This window comes from Bombina bombina, chromosome 11 (assembly GCF_027579735.1).
Source record: "Bombina bombina isolate aBomBom1 chromosome 11, aBomBom1.pri, whole genome shotgun sequence".
Classification (NCBI taxonomy): domain Eukaryota; kingdom Metazoa; phylum Chordata; class Amphibia; order Anura; family Bombinatoridae; genus Bombina; species Bombina bombina.
In genome coordinates this window covers 193,031,659-193,055,788 of record NC_069509.1, presented here as the reverse complement: position 1 = coordinate 193,055,788, position 24,130 = coordinate 193,031,659, and the positions used below count along the sequence as shown (strand labels likewise).

The following is a 24,130-nucleotide window of genomic DNA, read 5'->3' as shown; positions in this document are numbered from 1 at the left end:
ATAACTCCAAACTAGTGACATTAATGTAACTGAGTTGACAATGAGCTCACACATAGCTGAGGAACCACATGGGTACATCCTAATTATCAGAGAGACTATCTCACTTACGAGTTAACATACAAACATAAGAAGATACCCAATTATATAATTACTGAATAAAAACGGAGAAACTAAATATATAAATAAACAAATATTTTTAAATATTTTAAATGTTTTAAATATTTTAAATATTTTTGAGGTTTACAAAGGAGAGAAAGCTCACACAGGAGAGTAGATTCACTCATTATTTACAACATTTGTGAGCAGCACACAGCAGTAACATTAATGGAGCAATGGGTAAAACCGGAAATCCACATTAGACTACATATACCAGATAGCACCATGGAAGCCGTCATATGCGGTTCTGAAACCCCCTTTTTTCACAATAATGAACTATGTTATCGAAATCCAAGTATCAGCCACTATATCCCCTCACACAAACAAGTAGATTTAGTCAGAATGTATAACATCCGTAAGCTACACATAGTAGTAGCAGTAATAGAACAACAAACCGGAAGCCCATGATAGAATTACATACACCAGACAACAACACGGGAGCCGTCACATCCGGTTCTGAAATATCAATTTTCTCCCAATAAAAACAAACTAAGCGATCGAAATACAAATACTAGCCCCCACACTCCTTATTCCGAAGAAAGGAATACACTGTAAGATGTAACATACTAGAGAAAGATTTATACTTCATAATACGGTAGAAGGTTAACTTAGAGCCCTAACGGCATTACGTATGTTATAGATCCGGGACACATTTTTAAAATAATTTTTTTTTTGATAATTTGCACTATATCATATAACCAATACTGATATAAGAAGATAGAAAACTATGATGAAAATCAGACTAAGATAATATTTGTACATTTCCCAGAGATGCTTTGAGGCAAACAGGAAGGGGATTACCCTCTCAAAATTTCCCAGAGATGCTTTGAGGCAAACAGGAAGGGGATTACCCTCTCAAAATTTGGCGCCAAAACCGCCCACAAACAATCCCACATCTAGGCTTTATAAGCTCCCAGTCCACACAAATTCAGTATAGTCTTGAGAAAGGCCAAATCGTGGCCGAAACGCGTTGACAGACATACTGGTGAGCTTGATTCTTATACCACTATTGTCCCTTATATACAGTGTTGCACTATTGTTTCTTTTTTTCTCTTTCAGGCTTTTCATCATTTTATATTTTTACATTTTTGTGATATTGACTTTATGAACAACATTTCTATATATACTATATGGACTTCCATCATAGACACTAACAATATCACTTACCAGTTGGTAACTACGACCTCCGGATCTGGCACCTAGGGTGCTGAAGCGGCTCTGTGTTTAGGAGCACCTATATAGAATCTCTGCCAATTTAGACTTTTGCCCATCAAAATTTATATTTGTTTTACGTAATTTTACACTTTTGGATTGCGGATAATTTTGTTTTATTTTTCAAGGGGATTATTCATTTATTTTTGAAGATTCACATTATTTTCATCTGTCTCACATTTTTTCATCTGTTCAAGATTGATCTACATTGAACTATATATATATATATTTTTCTATATTTCTTTATTTTTATATATATTTTTTATATATTTTTTCTTTTTGAATTTTTTTTTTTTTTTTCACTAGCGCTAGTGTGGATTCACATTTCTCTGGGGTTAAACACCTACTTTTTGCATCAACGTCACGTTCTTTCACAGCCCCTCCTCCACTTGGTCCGGTAACGGATCTCACACGCCTTTGATTATTGCATTATTTTTTTAATTATATATTGAAGTTTGAACGAATGTTTTTACACCATCATGTGCTGAGATTTTAATGTTTATTTGAAAGTTGATATATTGTTTATTGTTACACATCACATTGGTCTGATCTGAACCACAGTCCACACATTTTTTCCATCCACTGACAATAGAACCATATCTAGAACGCCAAAGTCAGGTAACCGACTTATTAATCTATCCTAAACACACATAAGAACTTTGAAGATAGCTACATTCAAGGTTTTGTATAACTAAAGTAGCCAGGTACAAAACTCCTGGAATATTTCATGGATCCATGAACAGAATTTTACTGTATTTATATATGAACATTGTGTTTTAACATTTTATCTGTGATTTTAATTTGAATGTATATGGAATAAATTATTCGCCAGAATTTAGTTTCCAGCCTTTTAAGCTATTCAGCGCTTACTATCGCCCCCTATTCTGTTACCTACTATTTAGCCTGCTAAGAGGCTAATCTGTTAGTAAGCTTAAGGCCTTTTTATAAACTTTAGCGCTCGGTACACATACCTAAGTAATAATGCTATACATTAGCAAGAGCACTAGATGGCAGCAGTTTTATAATAATGTTATACATTAAAAAGAGCACTAGATGGCAGCAGTTTTATAATAATGTTATACATTAGCAAGAGCACTAGATGGCAGCAGTTTTATAATAATGTTATACATTAGCAATAGCACTAGATGGCAGCAGTTTTAGAATAATGCTATACATTAGCAAGAGCACTAGATGGCAGCAGTTTTATCATAATGTTATACATTAAAAAGAGCACTAGATGGCAGCAGTTTTTAATAATGTTATACATTAGCAAGAGCACTAGATGGCAGCAGTTTTATAATAATGTTATACATTAGCAAGAGCACTAGATGGCAGCAGTTTTATAACAATGTTATACATTAGCAAGAGCACTAGATGACAGCAGTTTTATAATAATGTTATACATTAGCAAGAGCACTAGATGGCAGCAGTTTTATAATAATGTTATACATTAACAAGAGCACTAGATGGCAGCAGTTTTATAACAATGTTATACATTAGCAAGAGCACTAGATGGCAGCTGTTTTATAATAATGTTATACATTAGCAAGAGCACTAGATGGCAGCAGTTTTATAATAATGTTATACATTAGCAAGAGCGCTAGATGGCAGCAGTTTTATAATAATGTTGTACATTAGCAAGAGTGCTAGATGGAAGCAGTTTTATAATAATGTTATACATTAGCAAGAGCACTAGATGGCAGTAGTTTTATAACAATGTTATACGTTAACAAGAGCACTAGATGGCAGCAGTTTCTAACAATGTTATACATTAGCAAGAGCACTAGATGGCAGCAGTTTTATAACAATGTTATACATTAGCAAGAGCACTAGATGGCAGCACAATTTCCTGTCATGCAGTGATCAGGCATGTGCACACTACCTATATAGATATTTCTTCAACAAAGAATAATAAAATAACTAAGCAAATTTGATAATAGAAGTAAATTGGAAACTTTTCATTTATTGTTTATCTATTATCTGAACCAAGAAAGAAAACATTTGGGTTTAATGTTCTTTTAAGTTTCTCTTACATAAACTGTGAACACACAATTGTTTATGATTACAAATGAGTGGGGTTATAAACATCTAAAAGAAATAGTTTGTTGCACAAAAATGAACAGAGCTTCTTAGGAAACTGTAACAAACGTAAATCAAAAACACAAGACGCCATTAGCAGTAATGAGCTGGATGTCGTTCTTTCCCATTGGCTGATTAGATTTTGTCTGTACAAAAGCTGCAACCCCCAGTAACATGTAGGTTGTTGTGTGTGTACACAATCCGACTGTAGGAGCTACAGAAGTTCTGGAATTATCTCAGGCAGCAAACAAAAGTAATTCTAAAGGACTGGAATTACCTCAGGCAGCAAAGTGTTTCTAATGTACTGGAATTACCTCAGGCAGCAAACACAAGTGATTCTAATGGACTGGAATTACCTCAGGCAGCAAACACAGGTGATTCTAATGGACTGGAATTATCTCAGGAAGCAAAGACAATTGATTCTAAAGGACTGGAATTACCTCAGGCAGCAAACACAAGTGATTCTAGTGGACTGGATTTACCTCAGGCAGCAAAGTGATTCTAATGGACTGGAATTACCTCAGGCAGCAAAGTGATTCTAATGGACTGGAATTACCTCAGGCAGCAAACACAAGTGATTCTAATGGACTGGAATTACCACAGGCAGCAAAGTGATTCTAATGGACTGGAATTACCTCAGGCAGCAAAGTGATTCTAATGGACTGGAATTACCTCAGGCAGCAAACACAAGTGATTCTAATGGACTGGAATTAGCAGAGGCAGAAAAGTGATTCTAATGGACTGAAATTACCGCAGACAGCAAAGTGATTCTAATGGACTGGAATTACCTCAGGCAGCAAACACAAGTGATTCTAATGGACTGGAATTACCTCAGGCAGCAAAGTGATTCTAATGGACTGGAATTACCTCAGGCAGCAAAGACAAGTGATTCCAATGGACTGGAATTACCTCAGGCAGCAAACACAAGTTATTCTAATGGACTGGAATTACCTCAGACAGCAAACACAAATGATTCTAAAGGATTGGAATTACCTCAGGCAGCAAACACAAGTGATTCGAATGGACTGGATTTACCTCAGGCAGCAAAGTGATTCGAATGGACTGGAATTACCTCAGGCAGCAAAGTGATTCTAATGGACTGGAATTACCTCAGGCAGCAAAGTGATTCTAATGGACCGGAATTACCTCAGGCAGCAAACACAAGTGATTCGAATGGACTGGAATTACCTCAGGCAGCAAACACAAGTGATTCTAATGGACTGGAATTACGTCAGGCAGCAAAGACAAGTGATTCCAATGGACTGGAATTACCTCAGGCAGCAAACACAAGTTATTCTAATGGACTGGAATTACCTCAGACAGCAAACACAAATGATTCCAATGGATTGGAATTACCTCAGGCAGCAAACACAAGTGATTCGAATGGACTGGATTTACCTCAGGCAGCAAAGTGATTCTAATGGACTGGAATTACCTCAGGCAGCAAAGTGATTCTAATGGACCGGAATTACCTCAGGCAGCAAACACAAGTGATTCTAATGGACTGGAATTACCTCAGGCAGCAAAGTGATTCCAATGGACTGGAATTACCTCAGGCAGCAAACACAAGTTATTCTAATGGACTGGAATTACCTCAGTGAGGAAACACAAATGATTCAAATGGATTGGAATTACCTCAGGCAGCAAACACAAGTGATTCGAATAGACTGGATTTACCTCAGGCAGCAAAGTGATTCTAATGGATTGGAATTACCTCAGGCAGCAAAGTGATTCTAATGGACTGGAATTACCTCAGGCAGCAAAGTGATTCTAATGGACCGGAATTACCTCAGGCAGCAAACACAAGTTATTCTAATGGACTGGAATTACCTCAGGCAGCAAACACAAGTGATTCTAATGGACTGGAATTACCTCAAGCAGCAAAGTGATTCTATTGGACTGGAATTACCTCAGGCAGCAAAGACAAGTGATTCCAATGGACTGGAATTACCTCAGGCAGCAAACACAAGTTATTCTAATGGACTGGAATTACCTCAGACAGCAAACACAAATGATTCTAATGGATTGGAATTACCTCAGGCAGCAAACACAAGTGATTCGAATGGACTGGATTTACCTCAGGCAGCAAAATGATTCTAATGGACTGGAATTACCTCAGGCAGCAAAGTGATTCTAATGGACCGGAAATACCTCAGGCAGCAAACACAAGTGATTCTAATGGACTGGAATTACTTCAGGCAGCAAAGTGATTCTAATGGACTGGAATTACCTCAGGCAGCAAACACAAGTGATTCTAATGGACTGGAATTACCTTGGACAGCAAATACAAGTGATTCTAATGGACTGGAATTACCTCAGACAGCAAACACAAGTGATTCTAATGGAATGGAATTACCTCAGCCAGCAAACACAAGTGTTTCTAATAGACTGGAATTACCTCAGGCAGCAAACACAAGTGATTCTAATGGACTGGAATTACATCAGGCAGCAAACACAAGTGATTCTAATGGACTGGAATTACCTCAGGCAGCAAACACAAGTGATTCTAATGGAGTGGAATTACCTCAGGCAGCAAACACAAGTGATTCTAATGGACTGGAATTACCTCAGGCAGCAAAGTGATTCTAATGGACTGGAATTACCTCAGGCAGCAAAGTGATTCTAATGGACCGGAATTACCTCAGGCAGCAAACACAAGTGATTCTAATGGACTGGAATTACCTCAGGCAGCAAACACAAGTGATTCTATTGGACTGGAATTACTGTAGGCAGCAAACACAATTGATTCTAATGGATTGGAATTACCTCAGGCAGCAAACACAAGTGATTCTAATGGACTGGAATTACTGCAGGCAGCAAACACAAGTGATTCTAATGGACTGGAATTACCTCAGGCAGCAAAGTGATTCTAATTGACTGGAATAACCTCAGGCAACAAACACAAGTGATTCTAATGGACTTGACTTACCTCAGGCAGCAAACACAAGTGATTCTAAAGTACTGGAATTACCTCAGACAGCAAAGACAAGTGATTCTAATGGAGTGGAATTACCTCAGGCAGCAAACACAAGTTATTCTAATGGACTTGAATTAACTAAGACAGCAAACACAAGTGATTCTAATGGACTGGAATTACCTCAGGCAGCAAACACAAGTGATTCTAATTGACTGGAATTACCTCAGGCAGCAAACACAAGTGATTCTAATAGACTTGACTTACCTCAGGCAGCAAACACAAGTGATTCTAAAGTACTGGAATTACCTCAGGCAGCAAACACAAGTTATTCTAATGGACTGGAATTACCTCAGACAGCAAACAACATAATTTATGTAAGAACTTACCTGATAAATTCATTTCTTTCATATTAACAAGAGTCCATGAGCTAGTGACGTATGGGATATACATTCCTACCAGGAGGGGCAAAGTTTCCCAAACCTTAAAATGCCTATAAATACACCCCTCACCACACCCACAAATCAGTTTAACGAATAGCCAAGAAGTGGGGTGATAAGAAAAAAAGTGCGAAGCATATAAAATAAGGAATTGGAATAATTGTGCTTTATACAAAAAAATCATAACCACCACAAAAAAGGGTGGGCCTCATGGACTCTTGTTAATATGAAAGAAATTAATTTATCAGGTAAGTTCTTACATAAATTATGTTTTCTTTCATGTAATTAACAAGAGTCCATGAGCTAGTGACGTATGGGATAATGACTACCCAAGATGTGGATCTTTCCACACAAGAGTCACTAGAGAGGGAGGGATAAAATAAAGACAGCCAATTCCTGCTGAAAATAATCCACACCCAAAATAAAGTTTAACAAAAAACATAAGCAGAAGATTCAAACTGAAACCGCTGCCTGAAGAACTTTTCTACCAAAAACTGCTTCAGAAGAAGAAAATACATCAAAATGGTAGAATTTAGTAAAAGTATGCAAAGAGGACCAAGTTGCTGCTTTGCAGATCTGGTCAACCGAAGCTTCATTCCTAAACGCCCAGGAAGTAGAAACTGACCTAGTAGAATGAGCTGTAATTCTTTGAGGCGGAATTTTACCCGACTCAACATAGGCAAGATGAATTAAAGATTTCAACCAAGATGCCAAAGAAATGGCAGAAGCTTTCTGGCCTTTCCTAGAACTGGAAAAGATAACAAATAGACTAGAAGTCTTACGGAAAGATTTCGTAGCTTCAACATAATATTTCAAAGCTCTAACAACATCCAAAGAATGCAATGATTTCTCCTTAGAATTCTTAGGATTAGGACATAATGAAGGAACCACAATTTCTCTACTAATGTTGTTGGAATTCACAACTTTAGGTAAAAATTCAAAAGAAGTTCGCAACACCGCCTTATCCTGATGAAAAATCAGAAAAGGAGACTCACACGAAAGAGCAGATAATTCAGAAACTCTTCTAGCAGAAGAGATGGCCAAAAGGAACAAAACTTTCCAAGAAAGTAATTTAATGTCCAATGAATGCATAGGTTCAAACGGAGGAGCTTGAAGAGCTCCCAGAACCAAATTCAAACTCCAAGGAGGAGAAATTGACTTAATGACAGGTTTTATACGAACCAAAGCTTGTACAAAACAATGAATATCAGGAAGAATAGCAATCTTTCTGTGAAAAAGAACAGAAAGAGCGGAGATTTGTCCTTTCAAAGAACTTGCGGACAAACCCTTATCTAAACCATCCTGAAGAAACTGTAAAATTCTCGGTATTCTAAAAGAATGCCAAGAAAAATGATGAGAAAGACACCAAGAAATATAAGTCTTCCAGACTCTATAATATATCTCTCGAGATACAGATTTACGAGCCTGTAACATAGTATTAATCACGGAGTCAGAGAAACCTCTATGACCAAGAATCAAGCGTTCAATCTCCATACCTTTAAATTTAAGGATTTCAGATCCGGATGGAAAAAAGGACCTTGTGACAGAAGGTCTGGTCTTAACGGAAGAGTCCATGGCTGGCAAGATGCCATCCGGACAAGATCCGCATACCAAAACCTGTGAGGCCATGCCGGAGCTATTAGCAGAACAAACGAGCATTCCCTCAGAATCTTGGAGATTACTCTTGGAAGAAGAACTAGAGGCGGAAAGATATAGGCAGGATGATACTTCCAAGGAAGTGATAATGCATCCACTGCCTCCGCCTGAGGATCCCGGGATCTGGACAGATACCTGGGAAGTTTCTTGTTTAGATGAGAGGCCATCAGATCTATCTCTGGGAGCCCCCACAATTGAACAATCTGAAGAAATACCTCTGGGTGAAGAGACCATTCGCCCGGATGCAACGTTTGGCGACTGAGATAATCCGCTTCCCAATTGTCTACACCTGGGATATGAACCGCAGAGATTAGACAGGAGCTGGATTCCGCCCAAACCAAAATTCGAGATACTTCTTTCATAGCCAGAGGACTGTGAGTCCCTCCTTGATGATTGATGTATGCCACAGTTGTGACATTGTCTGTCTGAAAACAAATGAACGATTCTCTCTTCAGAAGAGGCCAAAACTGAAGAACTCTGAAAACTGCACGGAGTTCCAAGATATTGATCGGTAATCTCACCTCCTGAGATTCCCAAACTCCTTGTGCCGTCAGAGATCCCCACACAGCTCCCCAACCTGTGAGACTTGCATCTGTTGAAATTACAGTCCAGGTCGGAAGAACAAAAGAAGCCCCCTGAATTAAACGATGGTGATCTGTCCACCACGTTAGAGAGTGCCGAACAATCGGTTTTAAAGATATTAATTGATATATCTTCGTGTAATCCCTGCACCATTGGTTCAGCATACAGAGCTGAAGAGGTCGCATGTGAAAACGAGCAAAGGGGATCGCGTCCGATGCAGCAGTCATAAGACCTAGAATTTCCATGCATAAGGCTACCGAAGGGAATGATTGAGACTGAAGGTTTCGACAGGCTGTAATCAATTTTAGACGTCTCTTGTCTGTTAAAGACAAAGTCATGGACACTGAATCTATCTGGAAACCCAGAAAGGTTACCCTTGTTTGAGGAATCAAAGAACTTTTTGGTAAATTGATCCTCCAACCATGATCTTGAAGAAACAACACAAGTCGATTCGTATGAAACTCTGCTAAATGTAAAGACGGAGCAAGTACCAAGATATCGTCCAAATAAGGAAATACCACAATACCCTGTTCTCTGATTACAGACAGAAGGGCACCGAGAATCTTTGTGAAAATTCTTGGAGCTGTAGCAAGGCCAAACGGTAGAGCCACAAATTGGTAATGCTTGTCTAGAAAAGAGAATCTCAGGAACTGATAATGATCTGGATGAATCGGAATATGCAGATATGCATCCTGTAAATCTATTGTGGACATATAATTCCCTTGCTGAACAAAAGGCAATATAGTCCTTACAGTTACCATCTTGAACGTTGGTATCCTTACATAACGATTCAATAATTTTAGATCCAGAACTGGTCTGAAGGAATTCTCCTTCTTTGGTACAATGAAGAGATTTGAATAAAACCCCATCCCCTGTTCCGGAACTGGAACTGGCATAATTACTCCAGCCAACTCTAGATCTGAAACACAATTCAGAAATGCTTGAGCTTTCACTGGATTTACTGGGACATGGGAAAGAAAAAATCTCTTTGCAGGAGGTCTCATCTTGAAACCAATTCTGTACCCTTCTGAAACAATGTTCTGAATCCAAAGATTGTGAACAGAATTGATCCAAATTTCTTTGAAAAAACGTAACCTGCCCCCTACCAGCTGAACTGGAATGAGGGCCGTACCTTCATGTGAATTTAGAAGCAGGCTTTGCCTTTCTAGCAGGCTTGGATTTATTCCAGACTGGAGATGGTTTCCAAACTGAAACTGCTCCTGAGGACGAAGGATCAGGCTTTTGTTCTTTGTTGAAACGAAAGGAACGAAAACGATTGTTAGCCCTGTTTTTACCTTTAGACTTTTTATCCTGTGGTAAAAAAGTTCCTTTCCCACCAGTAACAGTTGAAATAATAGAATCCAACTGAGAACCAAATAATTTGTTTCCCTGGAAAGAAATGGAAAGTAGAGTTGATTTAGAAGCCATATCAGCATTCCAAGTCTTAAGCCATAAAGCTCTTCTGGCTAAGATAGCCAGAGACATAAATCTAACATCAACTCTAATAATATCAAAAATGGCATCACAGATGAAATTATTAGCATGCTGGAGAAGAATAATAATATCATGAGAATCACGATTTGTTACTTGTTGCGCTAGAGTTTCCAACCAAAAAGTTGAAGCTGCAGCAACATCAGCCAATGATATAGCAGGTCTAAGAAGATTACCTGAACATAGATAAGCTTTTCTTAGAAAAGATTCAATTTTTCTATCTAAAGGATCCTTAAACGAGGTACCATCTGACGTAGGAATGGTAGTACGTTTAGCAAGGGTAGAAATAGCCCCATCAACTTTAGGGATTTTGTCCCAAAATTCTAACCTGTCAGGCGGAACAGGATATAATTGCTTAAAACGTTTAGAAGGAGTAAATGAATTACCCAATTTATCCCATTCCTTAGCAATTACTGCAGAAATAGCATTAGGAACAGGAAAGACTTCTGGAATAACCGCAGGAGCTTTAAAAACCTTATCCAAACGTATAGAATTAGTATCAAGAGGACTAGAATCCTCTATTTCTAAAGCAATTAGTACTTCTTTAAGTAAAGAGCGAATAAATTCCATCTTAAATAAATATGAAGATTTATCAGCATCAATCTCTGAGACAGAATCCTCTGAACCAGAAGAGTCCAAAGAATCAGAATGATGGTGTTCATTTAAAAATTCATCTGTAGAGAGAGAAGATTTAAAAGACTTTTTACGTTTACTAGAAGGAGAAATAACAGACAAAGCCTTCTTTATGGATTCAGAAACAAAATCTCTTATGTTATCAGGAACATTCTGCACCTTAGATGTTGAGGGAACTGCAACAGGCAATGGTACATCACTAAAGGAAATATTATCTGCTTTAACAAGTTTGTCATGACAATTATTACAAACAACAGCTGGAGGAATAGCTACCAAAAGTTTACAGCAGATACACTTAGCTTTGGTAGATCCAGCAGGCAGTGGTTTTCCTGTAGTATCTTCTGGCTCAGATGCAACGTGAGACATCTTGCAATATGTAAGAGAAAAAACAACATATAAAGCAAAATAGATCAAATTCCTTATAAGACAGTTTCAGGAATGGGAAAAAAATGCCAAACATCAAGCTTCTAGCAACCAGAAGCAAATGAAAAATGAGACTGAAATAATGTGGAGACAAAAGCGACGCCCATATTTTTTGGCGCCAAATAAGACGCCCATATTATTTGGCGCCTAAATGCTTTTGGCGCCAAAAATGACGCCACATCCGGAACGCCGACATTTTTGGCGCAAAATAACGTCAAAAATGACGCAACTTCCGGCGACACGTATGACGCCGGAAACGGAAAAGAATTTTTGCGCCAAGAAAGTCCGCGCCAAGAATGACGCAATAAAATGAAGCATTTTCAGCCCCCGCGAGCCTAACAGCCCACAGGGAAAAAAGTCAAATTTTTGAGGTAAGAAAAAATATGATAATTTAAAGCATAATCCCAAATATGAAACTGACTGTCTGGAAATAAGGAAAGTTGAACATTCTGAGTCAAGGCAAATAAATGTTTGAATACATATATTTAGAACTTTATAAATAAAGTGCCCAACCATAGCTTAGAGTGTCACAGAAAATAAGACTTACTTACCCCAGGACACTCATCTACATGTTTGTAGAAAGCCAAACCAGTACTGAAACGAGAATCAGTAGAGGAAATGGTAAATATAAGAGTATATCGTCGATCTGAAAAGGGAGGTAAGAGATGAATCTCTACGACCGATAACAGAGAACCTTATGAAATAGACCCCGTAGAAGGAGATCACTGCATTCAATAGGCAATACTCTCTTCACATCCCTCTGACATTCACTGCACGCTGAGAGGAAAACCGGGCTCCAACTTGCTGCGGAGCGCATATCAACGTAGAATCTAGCACAAACTTACTTCACCACCTCCCTTGGAGGCAAAGTTTGTAAAACTGATTTGTGGGTGTGGTGAGGGGTGTATTTATAGGCATTTTAAGGTTTGGGAAACTTTGCCCCTCCTGGTAGGAATGTATATCCCATACGTCACTAGCTCATGGACTCTTGTTAATTACATGAAAGAAACAAATGATTCTAATGGATTGGAATTACCTCAGGCAGCAAACACAAGTGATTCTAATGGACTGGAATTACCTCAGGCAGCAAACACAAGTTATTCTAATGGACTGGAATTACATCAGGCAGCAAACACAAGTGATTCTAATGGACTGGAATTACTGCAGGCAGCAAACACAAGTGATTCTAATGGATTGGATTTACCACAGGCAGCAAACACAAGTGATTCTAATGGACTGGAATTACTGCAGGCAGCAAACACAGGTCATTCTAATGGACTGGAATTACCTCAGGCAGCAAAGTGATTCTAATGGACTGGAATTACCTCAGGCAGCAAACACAAGTGATTCCAATGGACTGGAATTACCTCAGGCAGCAAAGTGATTCTAAAGGACTGGAATTACCTCAGGCAGCAAACACAAGTGATTCTAATCGACTGGAATTATCTCAGGCAGCAAACACAAGTGATTCTAATCGACTGGAATTATCTCAGGCAGCAAACACAAGTGATTCTAATGGACTGGACTTACCTCAGGCAGCAAACACAAGTGATTCTAAAGTACTGGAATTACCTCAGGCAGCAAACACAAGTGATTCTAATGGAGTGGAATTACCTCAGACAGCAAACACAAGTTATTCTAATGGACTGGAATTACCTTAGACAGCAAACACAAATGATTCTAATGGATTGGAATTACCTCAGGCAGCAATGGAATTACCTCAGGCAGCAAACACAAGTAATTCTAATGGACTGGAATTACCTCAGGCAGCAAACACAAGTGATTCTAATAGACTGGAATTACCTCAGGCAGCAAACACAAGTGATTCTAATGGACTGGAATTACATCAGGCAGCAAACACAAGTGTTTCTAATGGACTGGAATTACCTCAGGCAGCAAACACAAGTGTTTCTAATGGAGTGGAATTACCTCAGGCAGCAAACACAAGTGATTCTAATGGACTGGAATTACCTCAGGCAGCAAACACAAGTGATTCTAATTGACTGGAATTACCTCAGGCAACAAACACAAGTGATTCTAATGGACTTGACTTACCTCAGGCAGCAAACACAAGTGATTCTAAAGTACTGGAATTACCTCAGGCAGCAAAGACAAGTGATTCTAATGGATTGGAATTACCACAGGCAGCAAACACAAGTGATCCTAATGGACTGGTATTACCTCATGCAGCAAACAAAAGTGATTCTATTGGACTGGAATTACTGTAGGCAGTAAACACAATTGATTCTAATGGATTGGAATTACCTCAGGCAGCAAACACAAGTGATTCTAATGGACTGGAATTACTGCAGGCAGCAAGCACAAGTCATTCTAATGGACTGGAATTACCTCAGGCAGCAAAGTGATTCTAATGGACTGGAATTACCTCAGGCAGCAAAGTGATTCTAATGAACTGGAATTACCTCAGGCAGCAAACACAAGTGATTCTAATGGACTGGAATTACCTCAGGCAGCAAAGTGATTCTAATGGACTGGAATTACCTCAGGCAGCAAAGTGATTCTAAAGGACTGGAATTACCTCAGGCAGCAAATACAAGTAATTCTAATGGACTGGAATTACCTCAGGCAGCAAACACAAGTGATTCTAATGGACTGGAATTACCTCAGGCAGCAAAGTGATTCTAATGGACTGGAATTACCTCAGGCAGCAAACACAAGTGATTCTAATGGACTGGAATTTCCTTAGACAGCAAACACAAGTGATTCTAATGGACTGGAATTACCTCAGGCAGCAAACACAAGTGATTCTAATGGAGTGGAATTACCTCAGACAGCAAACACAAGTGATTCTAATAGACTGGAATTACCTCAGGCAGCAAACACAAGTGATTCTAATGGACTGGAATTACATCAGGCAGCAAACACAAGTGATTCTAATGGACTGGAATTACCTCAGGCAGCAAACACAAGTGACTCTAATGGACTGGAATTACCTCAGGCAGCAATGTGATTCTAATGGACTGGAATTCCCTCAGGCAGCAAACACAAGTGATTCTAATGGACTGGAATTTCCTTAGACAGCAAACACAAGTGATTCTAATGGACTGGCATTACCTCAGACAGCAAACACAAGTGATTCTAATGGACTGGAATTACCTCAGACAGCAAACACAAGTGATTCTAATAGACTGTAATTACCTCAGGCAGCAAACACAAGTGATTCTAATGGACTGGAATTACATCAGGCAGCAAACACAAGTGTTTCTAATGGACTGGAATTACCTCAGGCAGCAAACACAAGTGGTTCTAATGGACTGGAATTACCTCAGGCAGCAAACACAAGTGATTCTAATGGACTGGAATTTCCTTAGACAGCAAACACGAGTGATTCTAATGGACTGGCATTACCTCAGACAGCAAACACAAGTGATTCTAATGGACTGGAATTACCTTAGACAGCAAAAACAAGTGATTCTAATAGACTGTAATGACCTCAGGCAGCAAACACGTGATTCTAATGGACTGGAATTACATCAGGCAGCAAACACAAGTGTTTCTAATGGACTGGAATTACCTCAGGCAGCAAACACAAGTGATTCTAATGGAGTGGAATTACCTCAGGCAGCAAACACAAGTGATTCTAATGGACTGGAATTACCTCAGGCAGCAAACACAAGTGATTCTAAAGTACTGGAATTACCTCAGGCAGCAAAGACAAGTGATTCTAATGGAGTGGAATTACCTCAGACAGCAAACACAAGTTATTCTAATGGACTGGAATTACCTTAGACAGCAAACACAAATGATTCTAATGGATTGGAATTACATCAGGCAGCAATGGAATTACCTCAGGCAGCAAACACAAGTAATTCTAATGGACTGGAATTACCTCAGGCAGCAAACACAAGTGATTCTAATAGACTGGAATTACCTCAGGCAGCAAACACAAGTGATTCTAATGGACTGGAATTACATCAGGCAGCAAACACAAGTGTTTCTAATGGACTGGAATTACCTCGGGCAGCAAACACAAGTGTTTCTAATGGAGTGGAATTACCTCAGGCAGCAAACACAAGTGATTCTAATGGACTTGAATTACCTCAGGCAGCAAACACAAGTGATTCTAATGGACTGGAATTACCTCAGGCAGCAAACACAAGTGATTCTAATGGACTGGAATTACCTCAGGCAGCAAACACAAGTGATTCTAATGGACTTGACTTACCTCAGGCAGCAAACACAAGTGATTCTAAAGTACTGGAATTACCTCAGGCAGCAAAGACAAGTGATTCTAATGGAGTGGAATTACCTCAGGCAGCAAACACAAGTTATTCTAATGGACTGGAATTGCCTCAGACAGCAAACACAAATGATTCTAATGGATTGGAATTACCTCAGGCAGCAAACACAAGTTATTCTAATGGACTGGAATTGCCTCAGACAGCAAACACAAATGATTCTAATGGATTGGAATTACCTCAGGCAGCAAACACAAGTGATTCTAATGGACTGGAATTACCTCAGGCAGCAAACACAAGTTATTCTAATGGACTGGAATTACCTCAGGCAGCAAACACAAGTGATTCTAATGGACTGGAATTACTGCAGGCAGCAAACACAAGTGATTCTAATGGATTGGAATTACCACAGACAGCAAACACAAGTGATCCTAATGGACTGGTATTACCTCATGCAGCAAACAAAAGTGATTCTATTGGACTGGAATTACTGTAGGCAGTAAACACAATGGATTCTAATGCATTGGAATTACCTCAGGCAGCAAACACAAGTGATTCTAATGGACTGGAATTACTGCAGGCAGCAAACACAAGTGATTCTAATGGATTGGAATTAACACAGGCAGCAAACACAAGTGACCCTAATGGATTGGTATTACCTCATGCAGCAAACACAAGTGATTCTATTGGACTGGAATTACCTCAGGCAGCAAACACAAGTGATTCTAATGGATTGGAATTACCTCAGGCAGCAAACACAAGTGATTCTAATGGACTGGAATTATCTCAGGCAGCAAACACAAGTGATTCTAATGGACTGGAATTACCTCAGGCCGCAAACACAAGTGATTCTAATGGACTGGAATTACCTCAGGCAGCAAACACAAGTGATTCTAAAGGACTGGAATTACCTCAGGCAGCAAACACAAGTGATTCTAAAGGACTGGAATTACCTCAGGCATCAAAGACAAGTGATGCTAATAGGTTGGAATTACCTCAGGCAGCAAACACAAGTGATTCTAATGGACTGGAATTACCTCAGGCAGCAAAGACAAGTGATTCCAATGGACTGGAATTACCTCAGGCAGCAAACACAAGTTATTCTAATGGACTGGAATTACCTCAGACAGCAAACACAAATTATTCTAATGGATTGGAATTACCTCAGGCAGCAAACACAAGTGATTCTAATGGACTGGATTTAGCTCAGGCAGCAACGTGATTCTAATGGACTGGAATTACCTCAGACAGCAAACACAAATGATTCTAATGGATTGGAATTACCTCAGGCAGCAAACACAAGTGATTCTAATGGACTGGAATTACCTCAGGCAGCAAACACAAGTGATTCTAATGGACTGGAATTACCTCAGGCAGCAAACACGAGTGATTCTAATGGACTGGAATTACCACAGGCAGCAAACACAAGTGATTCTAATGGATTGGAATTACCACAGGCAGCAAACACAAGTGATCCTAGTGGACTGGTATTACCTCATGCAGCAAACAAAATTGATTCTATTGGACTGGAATTACTGTAGGCAGTAAACACAATTGATTCTAATGGATTGGAATTACCTCAGGCAGCAAACACAAGTGATTCTAATGGACTGGAATTACTGCAGGCAGCAAACACAAGTGATTCTAATGGATTGGAATTAACACAGGCAGCAAACACAAGTGACCCTAATGGATTGGTATTACCTCATGCAGCAAACACAAGTGATTCTATTGGACTGGAACTACCTCAGGCAGCAAACACAAGTGATTCTAATGGATTGGAATTACCTCAGGCAGCAAACACAAGTGATTCTAATGGACTGGAATTATCTCAGGCAGCAAACACAAGTGATTCTAATGGACTGGAATTACCTCAGGCAGCAAACACAAGTGATTCTAATGGACTGGAATACCAAAGTCAAATAGAACAAATGTAGCTGAGCTTAGGACGATCGTTTCACAAACATGATGTAAAGGCCGTTGTTAGTTCCCCCAAATTGTACCATGTAGGTCTGCCCCTCTGAAATTAGTATAAATGAGTACAATATATACAATATATAGATCAGTGATGACTGGATACCAGGGCTTTTTAAAGCCTTAGGCGATGGGCCTCCCCCTCTGAAAATGTTATATATATATATATATATATATATATATACAGTATACACATATATATATATATATATATATATATATATATATATTTACATACATACATACATACATGTATTTACACACACATTTTCAAATACATACATACTCAAACTCAACTAAACACACACATACATGCACATACATACATATTTACACACATACATGCATATACATACAGACTCATATTTACATGTGCATACATACACATATATATACACACATACATATATTTACATACATTAATATACACAGACATATTTAGCTACACATATATACACATATAATTGCACACACATGCGTGCACATAAACATATTAACACAAACTCACAAACATATATTTACATAAACTTGTACATACATACACCCACATAGATGCATGCACACACAAACACATGCATACTCATATATTCTCACACACACAAATATACATTTACACAAACACAGTCACATACATGTACAAACACACAAGCACTTACTGTACATACACCGAAACACACAACACCCATACATACATACATACATACATACATACATACATACAAACATACATATATACAAAATCCAACACCCATATACATAACACATACATACATACACAAGCACACAGGTACACACTCACACACATATATACATACATACAAAATTTAACACCCATATACATAACACATACATACATACATACACAAGCACACAGGTACACATTCACACACATATATACATACATATATACAAAATTTAACACCCATATACATAACACATACATACATACACAAGCACACAGGTACACACTCACACACATATATGCATACAAACACATGCATACTCATATATTCTCACACACACAAATATACATTTACACAAACACAGTCACATACATGTACAAACACACAAGCACTTACTGTACATACACCCAAACACACAACACCCATACATACATACATACAAACATACATATATACAAAATCCAACACCCATATACATAACACATACATACATACACAAGCACACAGGTACACACTCACACACATATATACATACAAACACATGCACATACACACTCTGTGACACTTGCACAAATGCATACATATATACAAACAAACACATGTGTAGATACACGTTTATATAAACATATATAATATATATTGGTTTCACATACCTACCATATATACCATATCATTTTACAATTATGTCATAAGTTAAGAAGTAATGTCATAGTAATATTATGCAACATTATATTTAATGTTTATTTTAATGATAAAAACTTGTAATTGGATTGTTTTGTAGATATTACTGCAAGGGTAATTTTTTATATTTACATTTTATTTTAGGAACGTAAAGACAATAAAAGTGCACAATACATTCAATAACATAGAATTTTTTAAAAAAACAAAGTAATGTCAGATGAGCATTTGCTACTGATAGAGCAGGAGGGTGAGGCTGCAGGGAGTAGACCAGGGAGGTCAGGCCCTCAGGCTGGCACTGCTCCAGGCTCTGGGGATATAGGGCTGGTATCAGCTCACCATGGATACCTGCCAATCCAATAGCTCGGCAAGAAGTCCTGTCCCTGCCCCCTAGACTCTGCACTGCCCCTGTCTGGCTGTAAATATAAGAGGCACATACTGGAGTTTGTGCTGCATTGGGTGAATAAAGCTCAGTAAACATCACAAGCAGCTATGGCTCTCAACTCTGATGACAAAAAGCGCATCAAGGCCATCTGGACCGCTATGGCTGGCCATGGAGATGTGTATGGCGGGGAAGCCTTGTACAGGTAAAGTTTTGCTGGGTAATCTGTGTACATGAGGGTGTGGGGGTGCATGGCTGTTAATAAAAAATGTATTTAGGGACCTTCTGGGAGATACAGTTGATTGTGCTCTTGCCCTCTGTGATTGGGTTTTAGACATGCTTGTGTTTCTAATGGGCATTTGTTTTTGTTGAATGTCTGACTTTAAATAACGTCCTTCTAATGACACCTTACTCTTATCTTCATTTCTCCTCTCTAGAATGTTCCTTCACAGCCCCCAGACAAAAACCTACTTCCCAAACTTTGACTTCAGCAAGAACTCAGCCCAAATCAAGGCTCATGGCAAGAAGGTGGTGGATGCCCTGACTGAGGCTGTTAATCACCTGGACAACATCGAAGGCTGCCTGTCTAAACTGAGTGACCTTCATGCCTTCAATCTGAGAGTGGATCCTGGCAACTTTGGAGTAAGTATTGGCCCCTGACTAGTTAATACTAATAAACCTTCATGCTACTTTATATTTATCTATGGTACTCCTAATACCTGTCACATTCTTAAAAATCAGCATAAACTTTTTTAACCCATTGGATAATCTAAACAGTACAGAGTAATCTATCTATCTGTCAATCTGTTGGTCCATCCATCTGTCTGTCTATCTATCTGCTTATGTATCTGCCTGTCTGTCTGTCTATCTATGTATCTATCTATCTATCTATCTATCTATCTATCTATCTATCTATCTATCCATCTGTGTATTAATCAATCAATCAATATCTGTGTGTATATTAAAATATTATTATTTTTCAGTTGCTCCGTCACAACATCTTGGTGGTCATGGCCAACCATTTTCCTAAGCAGTTTGACCCCTGCACCCACCAGTCCGTGGACAAATTCATAACCGCTGTGAGCACAGCACTGACCTCCAAGTACCGTTAAGATGTATTTGACATCATAGCTGTGGGTTCACCATCACCCTCAAAATACTTGTTCAAAACAAACATGATCTGAAATAAAAGAGTTTTCAACTGAAATAAACCTGTCTGCCTCTTGTTTGCATAGAAAGATCTGGGTCATAAAAAAAAAAAATACAATGAGACAAACCCTTTCAAATATCCAGAAATATATAACTATTTATACTATAAAAGGTTTACAAAGTAAATGTTACTGTTTTTTTCAATAACAAAAATGTCTTTAAAAAAGTAGAGGGGGAAGATTTATGTTTGCAAATATTTGTTAGATTTGCTAGTGAATGAGTTTACATATGGTTAAGCTTAAAAAATAATTGGATATTGGTGAGTAAATAGTTATAGAATATAGTACATAATTTCATAAAAATAATTTATTTCATTTTAATTAAATGACTTGCTGAAATAATTAGGTTTTATTCATAAGGAATCACTATCAGTGATGGTTTTATTGTGCTACTAAGTTACTCTTCATTACTGAAGCCCCCTCTAACCTCAAAAGCACCATATTTATATGCCCAGAACAAGGAGAGGGGTACAAGGGGGGCAGGGGGATGATAGGAAATGGAAGGAGAAGATCAGATGCCCACATGTATTCCCAACACCTTAGCACTTAACCTTTTGGTCAAATTTCTGCAGCTACAAATGTTATGGTGTAGAGATGTGTCCTGACCACAATACTATACTCAGTGTGTAACACTAGAATATAGTTAAATGAAATAACTGATGGTTCTGTGCTAGAGCTGAAATTAAGAGTAAATAAACTTTTGACCAAGGTGCCCTAGACCCCAATATCTTGCAACCTCCGTGGCCTCAGCAGCCCCTGTGCTATTATCAGTGGTGAGACAGAAGATAAGACAGTGAGACTATTAGTGACTCTATCCCCGTGTAAGAGCACAGACAGGAAAAAAAGTTCTGTTTTACTTTCTTCCTATCATCCCTCTTGTTTATAGCATTATGAAAATGATTACAATAAATTTATTCAGATATAGGGTGCCATGCCAATCAGTTTTAATATATGCGCAAAAACATAGTAGTATAGCGGCACAGGTGGTTTTATTGAGAGGTCACTCACAATCCTTCAGAAAAACTATCTAATGATCTTCTACAGAAAAAAAACCCATTAACCTTGATAAGGTTTTTTGTAAATAAATAGTTTATGTTTTTCTAAAAGATTGCGATTTACCACTTTTTTTAAACACACACACACATATATCCTTGATGGACTGCAATACTGATATCACATTGTCCCCATGTAAGGTACTTCGGAGATGCTCTGTGAATGCATTTGGTAATCTCATGATATATGTGTTAGTTTGGAGTTTTAAACTAGATTGGAATGGCTTAGGGTTAGGGTTAGGTTTGATTACACTTTGGAAAGCCACATCATGTACTTTAGTGCTCATAACAAATTGTGCCATTGATATAAGAGGGTGGGTAATATGTGTTTATTACCAGGGAGAGCAGGGGGTGTATGAGTATCTCTCAGTACATTACAAGTGCATTCTTTAATATGTTGCACAAATCACATATAAACTAAGCTAAAATTGAAAACTCACTCACACATTGTGACAAATGTTATGGTGCAACAAAATATCCAGAGATGGGATTTATAAACTGTGTTGCTCCAGCTGTACTCACCATAGTCATTATAATAGTAGGTAGATCTGTGATGCGACAATCAGCAGTAGGTGCTCAGACCTTCCATTCTATTTTAGAGAATAGGCCAAACACACACAAGGGTACGTATTCAAACTAGATTCAGATATTCCAACTAGATTAAGATATTCCAACTAGAATCAGATATTCCAACTAGATTCAGATATTCCAACTAGATTAAGATATTCCAACTAGAATCAGATATTCCAACTAGATTCAGATATTCCAACTAGATTAAGATATTCCAACTAGATTCAGATATTCCAACTAGAATCAGATATTCCAACTAGATTCAGATATTCCAACTAGATTAAGATATTCCAACTAGATTAAGATATTCCAACTAGATTCAGATATTCCAACTAGAATCAGATATTCCAACTAGATTCAGATATTCCAACTAGATTAAGATATTCCAACTAGATTCAGATATTCCAACTAGATTCAGATATTCCAACTAGAATCAGATATTCCAACTAGATTCAGATATTCCAACTAGATTCAGATATTCCAACTAGATTAAGATATTCCAACTAGATTCAGATATTCCAACTAGAATCAGATATTCCAACTAGATTAAGATATTCCAACTAGATTCAGATATTCCAACTAGATTCAGATATTCCAACTAGATTCAGATATTCCAACTAGAATCAGATATTCCAACTAGATTCAGATATTCCAACTAGATTAAGATATTCCAACTAGATTCAGATATTCCAACTAGATTAAGATATTCCAACTAGATTAAGATATTCCAACTAGATTCAGATATTCCAACTAGATTAAGATATTCCAACTAGATTCAGATATTCCAACTAGATTAAGATATTCCAACTAGATTCAGATATTCCAACTAGATTAAGATATTCCAACTAGATTCAGATATTCCAACTAGATTCAGATATTCCAACTAGATTCAGATATTCCAACTAGATTAAGATATTCCAACTAGATTCAGATATTCCAACTAGATTCAGATATTCCAACTAGATTCAGATATTCCAACTAGATTAAGATATTCCAACTAGATTCAGATATTCCAACTAGATTCAGATATTCCAACTAGAATCAGGGGCTCATAGATTGTGTGACATAAATGTTTATATCATACAAAGAGCAGCAGACAACTAAAGGTGGGACTGTAGGCCATGACTTGTCATGAAGAGGTTGTTTGGGCACTATGAGTACATTTATTGGGAAATTAGAAAGAAGCAGAAAGTGAGAAAGAAAGCTATGGTTATGGAGACTGGTAAAGTGAGAAAGAAATAAACCACAAATCTATAGAGGTTGTACAGGAGCCCGGTCAGAGTCTGCTAAATCCAGAAGAGGTCTCTCCAGATTCTCAATCATCAACAGTCTCACCAACTGTCCAGTATACAATCGCAATTTTCTGTGCTGCAGATTCCTTAAAGAATTGAGAGATAAGTGAGCTTTAGTGAATCACATGCATAGAACAACATAGGAACTGGTGAAGCAAGAGAGAGATTTAGTGAATCTGCTGTATAGAATAACATAGGAACTAGTGAAGCTGGAGAGGCTGGAGGGAGCTTTAGTGAATCACATGCATAGAACAACATAGGAACTGGTGAAGCAAGAGAGAGATTTAGTGAATCTGCTGTATAGAATAACATAGGAACTAGTGAAGCTGGAGAGGCTGGAGGGAGCTTTAGTGAATCAGTTACATAGAATAACATAGGAATTGGTGATGTTGGAGAGGCTGGAGGGAGCTTTAGTGAATCAGTTACATAGAATAACATAGGAACTGGTGAAGCTGGAGAGGCTGGAGGGAGCTTTAGTGAATCAGTTACATAGAATAACATAGGAA

The 24,130-nt window shown here is 38.2% G+C and overlaps 1 protein-coding gene across 1 annotated transcript; it reads left to right on the top strand.

The window, feature by feature from the left end:
* Positions 1–19,549: 19,549 nt before the first annotated feature.
* LOC128642332 (hemoglobin subunit alpha-1) lies at positions 19,550–20,713 on the top strand. Its single transcript, XM_053695065.1, has 3 exons — positions 19,550–19,707; positions 19,940–20,144; positions 20,486–20,713. The coding sequence occupies exons 1-3, from the start codon at positions 19,613–19,615 to the stop codon at positions 20,612–20,614; spliced, it is 429 nt and encodes a 142-aa protein (XP_053551040.1). The 5' UTR covers positions 19,550–19,612; the 3' UTR covers positions 20,615–20,713.
* The last annotated feature ends 3,417 nt before the right edge of the window (positions 20,714–24,130 follow it).